Source organism: Physella acuta, unplaced genomic scaffold (assembly GCF_028476545.2).
Source record: "Physella acuta isolate Inbredline_101_S28 unplaced genomic scaffold, ASM2847654v3 ptg000910l, whole genome shotgun sequence".
Lineage (NCBI taxonomy): Eukaryota > Metazoa > Mollusca > Gastropoda > Physidae > Physella > Physella acuta.
This window is the reverse complement of record NW_026732427.1, coordinates 139,413-154,881: the sequence shown is the minus strand read 5'-3', so window position 1 is coordinate 154,881 and position 15,469 is coordinate 139,413. Positions and strand designations below refer to the sequence as shown.

General features: G+C 34.2%; 2 protein-coding genes across 2 annotated transcripts in view; one reads left to right on the top strand and one right to left on the bottom strand.

The window, feature by feature from the left end:
- The window catches only part of LOC131953120 (histone-lysine N-methyltransferase 2A), a 31,781-nt gene extending 28,062 nt beyond the window's left edge, over nucleotides 1-3,719 (top strand). Inside the window, exons 30-36 of the mRNA XM_059316148.1 lie at nucleotides 157-381; nucleotides 475-686; nucleotides 978-1,132; nucleotides 1,502-1,715; nucleotides 1,915-2,010; nucleotides 2,323-2,390; nucleotides 2,535-3,719. Coding sequence (XP_059172131.1) covers nucleotides 157-381; nucleotides 475-686; nucleotides 978-1,132; nucleotides 1,502-1,715; nucleotides 1,915-2,010; nucleotides 2,323-2,390; nucleotides 2,535-2,640 — 1,076 coding nt within the window. The 3' untranslated portion in view covers nucleotides 2,641-3,719. The remainder of the gene's footprint in view (nucleotides 1-156; nucleotides 382-474; nucleotides 687-977; nucleotides 1,133-1,501; nucleotides 1,716-1,914; nucleotides 2,011-2,322; nucleotides 2,391-2,534) is intronic.
- Nucleotides 3,720-4,561: 842 nt separating this feature from the next.
- LOC131953132 (uncharacterized) lies at nucleotides 4,562-14,525 on the bottom strand. The gene is made up of 12 exons (XM_059316165.1): nucleotides 14,289-14,525; nucleotides 13,396-13,493; nucleotides 12,366-12,472; nucleotides 11,560-11,730; nucleotides 11,045-11,156; nucleotides 10,294-10,377; nucleotides 9,621-9,658; nucleotides 9,144-9,185; nucleotides 8,460-8,598; nucleotides 7,843-7,963; nucleotides 7,290-7,427; nucleotides 4,562-4,926 (listed from the first exon to the last, which is right to left on the bottom strand). The coding sequence occupies exons 2-12, from the start codon at nucleotides 13,480-13,482 to the stop codon at nucleotides 4,763-4,765; spliced, it is 1,203 nt and encodes a 400-aa protein (XP_059172148.1). The 5' UTR covers nucleotides 13,483-13,493; nucleotides 14,289-14,525; the 3' UTR covers nucleotides 4,562-4,762.
- Between the last annotated feature and the right edge of the window lie 944 nt (nucleotides 14,526-15,469).

The following is a 15,469-nucleotide window of genomic DNA, read 5'->3' as shown; positions in this document are numbered from 1 at the left end:
GTTATATGCTCTAGCACTCTGCCATGCCATTTACTCCTATAAAACTTTGATTGAAGTGGCGGAAATTTTTGTCCATTAGATTTACTTAGGCTATAATGCTTTTAGTTACACTTCTTTTCTGGTGTCAGACAGTTCAGTAGTAAATTTTTGTTCCAGCAAGCTCCCAAGGAAGCCACCACCCACTGATCCACCACAAAAAAGGCCTCATAACACTGCCCCAGCCAACGTTAGAGGAAGAAGTGGTGGCTACACCATTAGACCAAGGGAAAGACCACCCACACGGACCTGGTGGCAAGGGAGACAAGGAGAAGTATGAGAGCAGGTTGAGGTTTGAGATCAGCAGTGATGATGGTTTCTCTTGTCAGGGTGATACAGTGGAAGGTAATGCTATGTCAATGACTAGAACTTGCTCTTAAAAAACTTAAAACTTTCACTGTCAGTTTTTTAAAGCAAAATTTTGTTTTCCAACATTAGATGCCTGGAACCAGGTCTTGGAGAAAGTGCAAGATGTTAGAGCAGCGTCCCGAATGAAACAGCTATCCTATGCTGGAATCTGTGGGCGTAGCATGCTGGGCATTGACCATGACGCTGTTGTGTACCTGATAGAACAGCTGTACGGAGCTGTCCACTGCCATCGTAACTACAAGTTCAAGTTCCATAAGTACGACTTGGACCAGGCTGATGCGGTGAGCACTGATATTAACATCATAGAATTTTGTTTCGTCATAGTTGTGTGCTATTTTTCTTACACCATAAACTATGTTGTAGGTACTAGTTTTTAAATTTTGTAATTGATTTCAATCTTCTGTGAAAATTTGTGTGAAAATATAATTTAAAATAAACAAACTTTAATTTAGTGTTATGAAGTATAGTTCATAAATTGTTTCACTGTTAGAAATAGAGTAGAACTTATCCTGCATGCTTTAATCTTAGGTCATTTTTCCATGCAATTTGACATGTGGCCCAATTTGTTTCAGGAGGTGGCCTTGAACCCCACAGGAGCAGCCAGATCTGAAGCATTCACAAGTCGTAAACCTTTTGACATGTTCAACTTCCTCAAGTCTGTGTACAGAACTAAACCGGGAGATGAGGAGAGGGAGAAGGAGGAAGAGATGACTTTAAAGTCATCCAGGTGAGAATTAATTTTCAACTTGCAGGTGGTTTAACTAAAAAGTGTTATTTTTAAAAATGTTTATGTTAAGCTTTCATTATTGCACAAAAATAAAAGGACTTTCTTGAAATATAATTCATCACTATTTATCTAATGCACAACCATTTATATAATTTATAAAAAGTATGGGTTGATAAATTGTAAAAAAAAAATTTTTAATTGGGAATGTGCAAGGTCATCGTTTTCTGTAAATGTGCAAACATTTATATGTATGCTGCATATGTGCATATAATTCATTGTTAAAATCATTTGGTAAATAACTTGTCCTAAAGTTTGTTTCATGTTCAATTCCACTTTCAATTTTTCTTATATTTTCTTACATTTTCTTAGACGAGCCACAAGTTTAAGTCTGCCAATGGCCATGAGGTTCAGAAAGCTGAAGACCTTCGCCAAAGAAGCCGTGGATGTGTATCGCTCCAAGATCCATGGGCGAGGCCTGTTCTGTAAGAGGAACATTGATGCTGGTGAGATGGTGATTGAATACGCTGGAGAGGTCATAAGGGCATCCCTCACTGACAAGAGGGAGAAATATTATGAAAGCAAGGTGAGAGCTCTTGACAGTTTTGCTGGGTACAAGTAGGTTTATATGATATAAAATAATTACTGTTTGAAACTTGTTACAATTACTAATGTAGTAATGAAGAATACAAGAAATTATGAGAATAATTACTGTTGTGGTAGTGATAAATAGAAGTTAATAATAATTGGTTTTTATTTATTCTGATTTCATTTTTTGTTTTCAGGGTATTGGCTGCTACATGTTCCGTATTGACGACGATGAGGTAGTGGATGCTACAATGCATGGGAGTGCAGCCAGATTCATCAACCATTCTTGTGAAGTAAGTTTTTTGACATCTCATTCATTTATATTTTTAAAAATATTTTTATTCTCATTGAAAATATTGAACCTAATTATTGAACTTTTGAAAATGAGTGAGATCTCAACTGCGATAAAATGTTAACTCTTACAAAGCTGACATCAAAATGTTTGTCATTTTACTTGAAATTATCTATAATTGATTTGCATTTGGAATGGAATAAATAGTGAACTCATTTATTTGGATTTGTTTTAAACTGGATTTTATTTTAGTAGATTATATTGTATGCTAGTGTATTTTGTGGCTTAACTATTTCTATTTCTTTCTTTACAGCCTAATTGTTTCTCAAAAGTGATTTTAGTTGATGGCAAGAAACATATTGTCATATTTGCCATGAGACCGTAAGTATAATTCGATTCCTTTAGTGATTTTAACTATACATTTGTAGAAATTTTGTAAATTCTCATGATCGACCGACAGTACTTTTTCAGTTTTGAGTTAGTAATATTTTTTAATGTTTTAAATAATTGTATTTTCTCTTGCAGGATAAAACGAGGTGAAGAGTTAACTTACGACTACAAGTTCCCCATTGAGGAAGTCAAAATACCCTGTTCATGTGGATCCAAACGATGTCGCAAATACCTTAATTAACACTTTGTTGGACAAAGCATCAAACAGAGGATATAAACAGCCGAGAGGCCCTTCATGCTACATACTTGGCCATGTGTGGCCGTGTTTTTCATGTTTCCAGAACAAAGGCCTTTTATAGAAGTCGAACCGGTTATCAAAATGTGACAAAAAATTGAAAATAGCCTCAATACCAGGATGCTATCAAAGATAGTCAAAGGTATACCAGGCGTAGAAAATACGAGTCTTACTTGACAATTAAATGGTAACTATAAATGTCGAACAAAATAGTGTAAAATGTATTCCTTTTTCTTTAGCTTTCAAGTAGTTCAAGCCAAAGACTTTTATAAATAGGTTAAATATGTCAAAAGAATTTTCTATAATCAAAAACTTGTTTTAAGAAATTAAATCATTCAAAGACTGAGAAATAAGTTATATTAAGTTAATTAATAGGTAAGAGATGTTTATCCAACTTAATTTTCCTGCTTTACACTAAAACTAAACAATGCAAATATAATGTTAGCATACTTATGACAGACTGCACTTCAAAATACAGCAGTTAACATGGTTATTTCTGCTATTTGTTGCCCTCATGTGTTCTGTTATTTTTTTATTTCTCATGTTTTTTTTAAAGCGTTTGTATGCATTTGTCTATTTTAAACCATTTGTTCCTTTTATTCTCGTGAACATAACATTTGGTTTTCATTATACAAGTATTGCCAACTGGCAAATTGTTTATATAGCCCCGATTTTTGGGGCTTAATGCTTTTAAATATTTTTAAAAAAAAATAATGAAATTTGGCATTAACCCGATTGTGTAAAAATAAATGTTTTTGTTTGTAAATGCTAAACAAACTTCTACCAGTGTGTTTGTACAGGTTATAACACTATAAATATTTACATATAAATGATGTACATAGTTTTGTAATTTATATATATAAAGAGATGTTACAGAATGCAGTGTGTAAATAATGTTTTCTTCAAGATGTCCAAGCAAGGACTTCCACAGTAGCTGCTATTGTTTATTTTTAATGGAACATTTTTTTGTTGCTGTAAAATATTCTATATTAAATGGAGGAAAATAAAACATGATTGATTTTTGATGTGTTTGTATGTGTATCAGTTGTATCACTATAACTGACAAGTTTAAAGCTCACTAAAGGGGAAAAAAAACAGGAACATAAACTGTATGACTGTTTTTTTTTAAAAGAAGTTTAATAGTTTTTACAAAACATTTAATAAGTTTGATAAAATTACCTCTTATGTAATCCAACAAATATTGGATGAAAATATGCTCCATACAAATAACTGATATTGTGTGGTCAAGATGCTGTACTAGTTTGGTTCCTAGGCACAAGTCTAGTACACCCCATGAACCACCTTGTTCTGACTAATAAGTCTTGTGTGATAAAAATATTAACTCAATTGTATCTGCTTACTGAACAAGGTCAGAAAAAAAGGTGTAAAGTCAAGTTCCTTTTTTAGACCTAAATATCCATATGGTAGTATTGGTAGATGAAGTAGACCTTGGCATATAAAGGGATGGTGTGGTCAGCACTATGCCCAGTTGCCTTTCACTAATGTGAGTCATGTATCAAAGCTGACCAAGATCCCAACTCTAGACCTTCATGCTTGCAGTTCTCTACCCTTGACCACACAATCACAATGGAAAACAGGCACCCACACAAAGCGAGAACAAATTTATAAATACTCTTTAAGTCACAGCCATATATGTCATGTAGAAAAAGTGTAAAAAAAGCATTAACAAATATATATCACACATCAATTATTTGGACCAGCCAAAGAATAAATACAATATTATAAGATAAAGTAGAGATTTTGTAAACACAAAAAATTAGTTAATATCTGAAAATGAACACAATGTTTATACAATAAATTTTTGTGCATATTACATTTTAGACTTCCAAAGATCAGCGAATGTGCCAACTGTTGTTCACCCTTAGTCCAGGAGCCATTGCAAAATGTGTATTGGTTCAACCCACACAGCTAGACTAAAAAGTCTCATCAAATCTTGGTCTTTTAGTGAACATATATTTTTGTTTACTAATATCATAATATATAAATGCATATATATTTATACACATAAAATAAAACCTATTGTGAAACCCATTTGTTAAGGTGGCAGTTATTTACTGCCAGAGGTCACTTCCTGTCTAGAGTTGACAACTCTAATCTCTTCATGAGCAGGTGTGTCACACTGTAGTGTAAGGTATTTGGTCACATCCACATTAATAGATGCAAGGCTGGCCAAGTGTTTGACTTTTTGTGCATCTTCTGCTTCTTTATAATCTGTTTTATAATAAGAAACAATTTTTGTATTTAACTTACGTGGATATAATTATTTGAGAAAATGAAGAGTAGTAAATAAGCTTGTAAGGTTTTAAGTAACGCTATCCACTTAATCAGCTTTATTTAAAATTACACATTTAAACTTTGGTTAAGCAAACCTATATTATTTTTAAACTTTGGTTCACTTATAAACTATTTGAATGTTGGTTGAATACCCATTTGTCAAGAAACACATAAGGAAAGACAAACGGAGCTATTTGGAACTGCTGGCAAGAGAAGCGGAAGAAGCACTGTACCATGGTAATATTAGGGACGTGTACAATACAATTAAGAAGATATCTGGTAAGTACAGTAAGCCAGAGAGGCCAGTGAAAACCAAAGATGGAAAGACAATACCTGATGCGGAAGGACAGATGAAGAGATGGGTAGAACATTTTGAAGAACTACTGAATAGACCAACACCAGAGTGCACGCAAGACATACCACCAGCTGAAAGTGACCTCCCTATAGACTGCAACCCACCTTCAAAAGAAGAGATACATAGAGCTATAAAGCAGCTGAAAAATTGGAAGGCTCCAGGAATAGATGGTATACCGGCAGAAGCACTGACAGCAGATATAGAAACTAGCACCACACTACTATACACACTCTTCAAGAAAATCTGGGAAGATGAACAAATACCAGAGGAGTGGAAGGAGGGACTACTCATAAAGCTTCCAAAGAAAGGCGATCTTAGTGCATGCTCTAACTATAGAGGGATAACACTTTTGTCCATCCCAGGCAAAGTCTTCAACAGAATATTATTAAACAGAATGAAGGAAGCCATAGATCCCCAGCTTCGAGATCAACAGGCGGGCTTTAGGAAAGAAAGGTCATGCATAGACCAAATTGCTACCCTGCGCATCATCATTGAACAGACCCAAGAGTGGAACTCATCTCTCTATATTAATTTCATAGACTATGAGAAGGCCTTTGATAGCCTGGATAGGCAGTCAATGTGGAAATTGTTGAGACATTACGGGGTGCCACAGAAAATAGTCAACATTATTATGTCTTCATATGAAGGTCTCAAATGTAGAGTAGTGCATGGCCAACAGACTACAGAGGCCTTCCCAGTACGGACCGGAGTAAGGCAGGGTTGCCTACTTTCACCATTCCTGTTCCTGCTGGCCATAGACTGGGTTATGAAGATGTCAACAGAGAAAACGCGAAACGGTATACAGTGGACATTGTGGAGCCAACTGGATGACCTGGACTTTGCTGACGACCTGGCCCTCCTTTCTCACACACAACAGCAAATGTAGGATAAAACCAACAGGGTTGCAAATTTTTCTACAAACAAGCCTGGGTCTGAACATCCACAGAGGGAAAAGTAAAGTTCTCAAAGTCAATGTATCAAACAACAACCCTATAACACTGGCAGAAGAAGCCCTAGAAGAAGTGGATAGATTCACCTACCTTGGAAGTATTGTTGATAAGCAGGGTGGGACAGAAGCAGACATAAAAATAAGGACGGGTAAGGCAAGAGCAGTCTTCAACCAACTAAAAAATGTTTGGGGTTCGGGAGATTTAACCCTTAGAATAAAAATCCGGATCTTCAACACACTAGTAAAACCTGTTTTACTCTATGGAGCCGAGACATGGAGAATAACTGCTATAAATAAGAAGAAAATACAATCATTTATAAACGCATGTCTCAGAAAGATCCTGCGAATTCGCTGGCCTAAAACCATCAGAAATGATGTTCTATGGCAACGGACAAATCAACTGCCAGTGGAAGTAGAGATCCTCCAGAGAAAATGGAAATGGATTGGCCACACACTCAGGAAGCCTGTATCCAGCATAACAAAACAGGCCCTCACCTGGAATCCACAAGGCAGGAGGAAGAGAGGCAGACCAAGAAAGACCTGGAGACGTGACCTGGAAGAAGACACCAAGAAGATTGGATACACCTGGGGACAGTTGGAGAAACTAGCCCTGGACAGAGACGTCTGGAAAGCTCTTGTCAGCGGCCTATGTCCCAGTAGGGACGACAGGCAAACATGACATGACATGATGAATACCCATTTGATCTTTATACATATCCATTTGAAAATTTGATTAAACACCCATTTTAGCTTTGCTTCTGCACAAATCTCTTTGAAAATTTGGTTAAACATACCAATTTGATCTTTATTTATACACACATTGGAAAATTTGGTTGAACGTACTAATTTGAACTTAGGTTATACACATCCATTTTAAAATTTGATTAAACACTTATCTGATCTTTGCTTATACACAAAACCATTTGCAAATTTGGTTAAACATACCCATTTGATCATTGTTTATACACATCCCTTTGAATGTTTGGTTAAACATACCCATTTGAACTTTGGTTTCCAAGGACGACAGCTCAAGTTGCTGACGGAGTTTCAGTTCTTCCATTTCCAGGTTATGTTTTTGCACCAAAGCTGCCAATCTCTGCTTGTGTTCTGCCCTCTTAATTTCCATTGACTGTTCTGAAATCAGATTGGTACAAACAATATTCATTTGTTTGATTTGTTTAATAGAATGTGTAGTGTGAGAGTGATGGGATAAAAATAGCGATGATGTAGGAGACAAGACTGAAGAGACAGTTGGGGCATAGTGTAGAAGCTAGGGTGTGTATCTGGAAATTTATAAAAGAATATGTAATTTAAATTATGTGTGGAAATAATGCCACAGTCCTCTTACAGAAGCCATTATGATTATAGTTTATAGAGTTCAGACAGTATAATAGAGATCTTCATTAGAGAACCCCCCCCCCCCCCCCCCCCCATTACAGTGACTTTATTTCCACTGCCTGTTGTGAAATCAGATTGGCACTAAACACTGAATAAAATGAGTTTAACACATAACGTAAAAAAAAACCCACTTAGATGTAATGCGACTTACGAATTGAACTTCTCTCCTGCAATTTGTTCAGTTTAAAATTTGCCAACTTCTGCTCCTGTTCCTCTATCTCTCTCTGCAGCCTTAGCTGTGTGCGTGACTCAATGGCACTGTTCTGCATTTGCTGAAAATAAAATTTTATTCTAATAGAGATATTACATATCAATATGTCTGGATTTTATTAAACATAGCTTATAAATGTAACTCATATTTATCTCAATATTTTAGCATCTTTAGAGAAAGTAACAATTATAAGCTTGCACTTTTATACTATTAATGCCAGTTGTTGTGGTAGAATAGAATTCATTGTTAAAAGTTCTGATAATTTTTCAACACCGTAAGTAATTCAATAGTATTACCAGACAAAATAAAAGCATCCATTTTATTCAATTTTATTATTATCAACAGGCTATATGCCTAGAAAAGATTGCATAATGGCCAATGCATACATCTGGCTATTACTATTTCCTATTAATTTAAGCTTTGCAATATAAACTTAGACTCATCTGGATTTAAAAAAGGTATTTGCAATCACAACAAAAACTGCATTTACTATTTAAAAAATAGCAGTTTAAAAACTATCAACCCCCCATACCCCCTCCCCCCACCCCAAAACAAACCTGTAGCTGATCTGAAGCATGGTAACCTCTGAACACAACCTTTTGAACTTTAAACCCAACTCTCTCAGCCCTCTGTTGCAGTTGAGGATATGTGTCAAGACAGCTGATCAGACTTGTCTTGTCTATGAACTGTTCATATCTAGAGAAAAAGGTATCACTATTGTAATGAGACTTTTAAAATTGGGAAACCACAAAAAAAAAAAAACCAAGTCAAGAAATAGTTTTAGGCTTTGATATTTTTCATTTATACATTTCGAAAAACAGTTTTCAACTTTAAATAATTTTGTATGATCATAATAATTTTAGTTTTATTATGGGGAAGGTGGAAAACAAGTATCATCCAACAACGGCTAAAGTTAAAGAAAGTTAGAGATTGTAGTGAGTGCCATTGAATAAGCAAAAAATATTTCACAGTGACTTACATTAAAAAACACTAGATCACATCACAAATACTTACATTAAAAAACACAAGAACACATCACAATAACTTACATTAAAGAAACCTACAAGAACACATCACAGTGACTTACATTTAAAAAATGCAAGATCAAAATACAATAACTTACATTAAAAAAAACCCACAACAACACATCACAATAACTTCCATTAAAAAAAACACACTAGAACACATCACAATAACTTCCGTTAAAAAAACAAACACTAGAACACATCACAATGACTTACGTCAGAGGACCCACAAAAGAGATAACATCGGCACATAGTGCACTGCAGAAGAAAAATTACTGTATTAAACACTTCGCAAGAATTAGAATATTCAATATTTCTACGGAGATGGTGTGGTCGTATTGTGGAACTTACACCTGCTAACCCAAAAGTCTCAAGTTCAGCTGCCAGTCTAGAGTCTGTAGAAAGAAAGTCTACCCCCCCCCCCCCCCCCAGAGAAAAAAGTCTGGAAGAAACACTGGAGTCCACCTGTATCTTACAAACAGGAAAAGATTATAATATATCTATAGATATATTTATAAGATAGACACTTGAGCTTCACCCATCATCAATTTTTTAAAATGGAATTACCCATTATAAGCTAAGAACAACACTACAGGTACTAAACTAAACTAAAATAAGTAATGTTTTTAACTTATGGTTTTGCTCTTAACTATTTCACATTGAAATATTACTGTTAAGGGAGAAAACTCTTACTTGATTAAATCTGCTATTGGATCATGAGTAGTGTCAAGCTGTAAAGCAAAATTTCTTTTTTCAAAACCCTTAACAAAGTAACTTTGAACAAGTAGTAGCTTTGAACAAGTAGTAACGCTGACTAGAAAATAACAGAATATAAGGACATATAAAGCTGGCTGTATTTATAAATATGTTTTTTAATGAGATGAAAAAACTAGAGTCAAATATTAATTAACTGTAAGTATTAATGATAGTTACTACAAATGAAGGGATACAGTTTTAAGATCTTTGAAGTTAGAATTATTTTCTAAGTCAATTCTAAAAATTGTTTTAATTGCAAATAAAAGTATTAAAAAAAAAAAAAAAAAAAAAAAAAAAAAAAAAAAAAGTTAGAATTATTTAAGGAATCTATTTTACATTGTGTCACAGGTAGACTGATAAAAATCTGGTAAAATTATATTTCATTTATAATACACCTGAGGGAGGGGACATGTAGGTCTGGCTCTCAAAGTTCAAATATAAGAATTTAAATATTACATTGTCCCTCTATGATAAAGTGACACCATTTCTAGTATTGTCACAGTAAAAAAAAAAGTTCTATTATTAATATTATTGTCTCACTCATTTTTAAAAAAAAGTATTTACAAAAAAAACATATGTGAGGAAGTAAACAAAACAAAAAACAACAAACCATTTTTAAAATGTCAACAATCTCATAGAACAGCATGACCTTGACTGTCAACATGGTGTCATCACTGGTTCTCACTTCATTCACCTGGTGAAGTCATTCATTAATTAAAGCTAACACAAATGTAAGAATCAGTTTCATTGGTCAGTGTCTACACATATTTAAGTGTCGGTCTCATTGGTCAGTGTTAATAAAAAATAAAGGTTAGTTATCAATGAAAAGTTTTAACAAAAATTGATAAGTCAATATCATTGGTTTGCCAAAAAAATATAAATAGAGATTTTATTGGTTGATCTCTACAAAAAGAAAACACAAATGAACAAATCTCATCCTGAACAACTAATACTTGCTGTTCCTGGTAAAATCATTTGTTACTGAGATTAGTTTAAAAAGTATATTGTGAAATAACAGTTAGTTATTTAAAAACAATATTGTGCACACAATGTAGAGAAAGGTGGGGGTTAAAGTTAGAAGGTCACATGTCATTTTTAGCTCCAGCTTCCCAATACAAATGAGACGGCTAACCTGAAAGTCTCGAGTTTGAATCCGGGTTTAAGTCAGTGGAATTGGAATGTCCCTGAGTCCACCTAGTAACAGTGGCTGAGCATAGTGCTGACCACATTATCACTTCATATGACGAGGTCAAGAAACACATGAACTCTACTTCATCCGCCCAATGGATTGATAGGTCTAAAGAAGAATCTTTACTCAATTTTTTTTTCTCCCCACAGAAACTAATGACAGTTGAACTCACGTTGTAATAAAAGTTGTCTGGGATGATAGACAAACATGTGAACTTGTTCAAGCCTGGCACCATTCTGGTTTTGTTCTCTGGGTCAGTTCCATGCCACTGGAACTCATGGGCCCTGTCAAGAGACAGTGAGAAAAACACCAGTGTGGGTGGTCAACACTTGAACACAAACAGACTTGGTCAAGTAAACATTTACCAAAATAATGGGTACAAGTCTTTTAAATTTGCAAAAGATTGGTATGAATTTTTTCTTACAAAAAATATTGGTCAAACTCAAAAATATTCCCTAATAAAATTTTAATTTATTTATTTCACCAAAAAAGTAGGACTCATTTTTAAAAATATTGTGATAAAAAATAATTAAAATAATAAAAAAGTCTTGGTAAAGTTTATTGAACCAATAATAAGCTTTGACTATAAAAATAAACACCAAAAGAACTGATCACATACAAGATTAGCCTTAATCATTTATTGCATTCTAAAATTTACTGGAAGTACTGGAAAAAAAGTTTCCTTACCACTCTTCAGCCTCTGGGATAAATACAGCTGGGCCTTGTATTATCCGTCTCTGCGCTTCTCCCCCTTTCAGCCTCTTGTAGACAACCATCAGATGATTGGCATCAATGGTCTGGGCATCTTGTTTTGTACAGGCTCTGTGCTCTAATGGGTTGTGAAACACCTGACAAGGGCTGGAAAAAATTATTTGAAAAAATAAATAATTTGTTTTTACATATCTATGACTATAATATCAGTGGAACATCCCTGAGTCCACCCAGCTCTGATGAGTACCTTAACTCATGTTAGGGAAACAAAGGTGGCTGGGCATAGTGCTGACCACGCTACTTCTTCATATGCCGAGGTCCCTGAAGCAAATGATCTCTACTTCATATGTTCCATGTGTTGGGCACAAACGGGAAATGCTGATGCTGATGACTATAATACAAACAACTGTAAAATTAGGCTTTGGGCTTGGAGGTCAAAAGTAATTTTGACAAAATGCATGGCTGTATAGGAGAGCAAGCTATCAGTTACATGCAGCTGCCAGATTAATGTGTAAGAAAAAAGCTAAACTAAAGCACAGGGCTATTGCTTAGTTTGTAGATTTTGTATGGAATTCATGAGATAACTGTATTGTGTAATTCATTTATTTATAACAAATATGTTAGGACTAATTCAAGTGAATGTGGATGTAGGACTAATTCAGGCATTTGCGGGACAACTGTAGCTTATGAAGGAAATCAGTAATACAGGATTGTGTAGGACTTCCCCAGGTTTGTGAGGACTTACTGAGGTTACTTAAATAGGTTTTAGTAGTATGACATACCCAGGTTTGTGCAAAATGCAGCCATTGTTTTCTTGTGTAACAATGTACTTATAACGGTCTGCTGTGTATGATGTTAGTTGCTGAAATCTCTCTCTGAAAAGAAATACCTGGAAAAAAAAACAAGAGAAAATTGTTAATAATGATGAACTAAATAACAATCATAATGGTTCATGTTTGATTAAAGTTATGAGTTATGTTTTTAAAGAGTAGCTTCCCCTTATTTTGGTATTTTTGTTTGTTTCGTGTATGATTTAAATTTTGTAGAAACCAAAAGAGCAAAAGCCAACAGATGATTGTCATTATGTCATGTTGTAGTTTAGATATAACAGTATATCAAAGAAGTAATCTGATGATGAGTGGCAGACGAGGAGGGGTTCAGAAAGTGTGACCACACTTTGGCATTTTAAAAAGTAATGCTAGCAACAAAGTTACAGTCATTATTTTAATGTTTTTCAAAGATTTATTTTTTGTAAACTGCAATAAAAATTGATCAGTTTATTCAATTTCGACTAGGCTCTACAAACTATTAGAAAGAAATTGCTGTTTTCAAACTGGGGGGGGGGGGGGTATGCTGAGGTTTGACATGATTTTATGAGGGGGCCTGGCTTTTTGTGATGGGGAATGGTGGGGAATTCTGGAGGTAAAAATTGATTGTTATACAATTTATGATATGGTTATGGCTGACCCCCTACTTATATTCATGTCCCAATTTGACTATGATAAGCACATTTATATTTGGTGGTGTGGTCGAGCAGTAGAGCATATGACTGCTAACCTGAACTGAAAGCCTTGAGTTTAAATCTGGGTCGAAGTCTATGAGTCCACCCAGCTCTGATGGATACCTGATTCAAGTTAAGGATAGTAAAGCCATCTCACCACAACATCTTTTCATATGCAGAGGTCACAGAAACAAGAGAACTCTACTTCACTTGCCCGATGGACCACCAGGTTCAAAGGGAACTTCCCTACTTGTACATTTATGCCGCATATAAAATATCCCTGATCTAAAACAGACAGCCCCCATACTCACTCGTTCAGGTCCTTCTACTAATCTCCCTTGGCCGAGATGATTTAAAATAACAGCTTGGTCCCCTTCTCTCACAGTTTTGAATTTCATTCCCGCAGTTTCTATTAGAAGATACGATACACCTTAAAAAAGTTTATGATGGGTGTGCAATTAATTATGAAAACAGCGTCAATGAGTAAAACTAATAAACCAGATGTTGTCACAACTTAGAAGTTAGATTATATAGAAACATAATTTAGTGATTTTTTTCATTTATGATTTTATGTATGACTACTATAAAAATGTAAACAATAAAAAGTCTTGAGAGAGAAAAGGCAATACAGAAATAACATTAGTGGTGTGCTTGGTTGTAATTTTTGTCAAAAAAATTTAAAACCATAAGAGAGAGTGGTCTATGTAATACTTTACATATAACAATGTAATACTCAGTAAGTTAAAATGTTATAAATTATAGACCTTCTCTCATTATTTCTGACAATTGAAAATTTTAGAAAAAGAAATGAATGGACTAGCTGTATTTATATGAATGAATTTGGATTTTGGGTTACAGTAATAGGACGTTGATGAGTCCACACAGTTTTAATGGGTACCTGGCTGAACTAAATAGCTGCTCATACATTATTCATTATTCACTGTGTTGTCTGCACTATACCCAGCTAGCCACCTTTACTTTTCCTAACATGAGCCAGGCACCTTTAAAACTGGGTGGACTCAGCAAAATCCTAACTGCGAACTCAAAATCCGAATTCATTCATACATTGTTGATTAGCCCTTTAGTTTTAATTTGATCTTTTATGAGATTATGGCTATTTGGGCTATTAATATTAATGATATTAATGACTTGTTATATTATAAATAAAATAATATAGGCCTATATATATAATAAATAGACTCACTCTAGTCTAGTAGTAGTTTTAACAACTGCATATCCAACAAATAAATGAAAATAGATTAGATCTAGATTTTGAATCGAACTAATAGAAAGTTGGGTAACTATTAGCTACATTAAATTAAACTTAAAAGACCACTACTAAGTAAGTATTAATATTAAGGCAAGTAAGAACTAATAAGAACAGTGAATAATTCAGAATATCGCAGGAAAAAAGAAACAGAACAGATCTAGGTGCTAGAGTTAGAGCATTCGTGATTTCCTGTTTCTAAAAATATACCTTTAACTCAGACTCAGTACAAGAAAAGTAAAGGGTAATAAAAAAAATGTCTAATTATAACAGTATAACACAGGAAACCCTACCCTGGTTGGGGTCTAGTTATGATATTTAATTCCTGCCACAGCTCCCCCTCCCGCAGTATAAACTACTATTAGAATTTATTAGATTAATAAATCAGATTTGTTTGGCACTTCTAGAATGATGATATACTAGACGTTGCAATCTTAGTTAGCAAGTGGGATTTTGTCTTGAACTCTTGTCTTGATCATTAATCTTTATTCTTTAAATTAATTATATAGTTTTACAATAACTTGTTATGTTATTGCACAGTGTACATAGCAAAGCTATACACAACCATAGTTACTAGGTTTCTATTTTTAACAAACGCCCTACTTTTTTTTATTACGGAAGTTTTAAAAAACAACAACACCGTATCAGTCCTAATAAACCACTTCGCTCTAAAATGTATGCCTACTACCCATGCGGGAGCGTTAGTATTATAGTAATTTAAACAAATTAATACAAGTGTAAAGAATATGTTGTGACATATGTTGGAAAAAAAGCATTGCTATTAAATAACATTAATCGTTATTCATTTTTTATTACAGGCCGTGTTGATGTCAAGAAAAGATAGACTCGTTAAATAGCTTTTCTCAAATGTACACATTTTTAGATTAAAGTATATAACACGTTATGATGCTTAATTTTAACTCTTAATTAACATATAATCTGGATGAATAGTTTTTGTGTTTTACTTTGTAAACGTTTCATCGATAAAACAAGAATAGGACATTTTTAACCCTTCTTTTACAACATACATATAAGATTTATAGGAAGCACACTCGACTTTGAGCGCATTCACAATTTGAAAATCAACTTTGAGAAAATATGTTGGCCCGTAATGTCAA

What these genes read in the sequence shown, in the direction of transcription:
- LOC131953132 (XM_059316165.1), bottom strand. Translation starts at nt 13,482, where the DNA reads ATGAAATTCAAAACTGTGAGAGAAGGGGACCAAGCTGTTATTTTAAAT. An exon ending in TTGTTGACATTTTAAAAATG is followed by an intron (nt 9,659 to 10,293) that starts GTTTGTTGTTTT and finishes TTTGCTTTACAG; the next exon opens with CTTGACACTACTCATGATCC. An exon ending in TCTTTTGTGGGTCCTCTGAC is followed by an intron (nt 8,599 to 9,143) that starts GTAAGTCATTGT and finishes CTTTTTCTCTAG; the next exon opens with ATATGAACAGTTCATAGACA.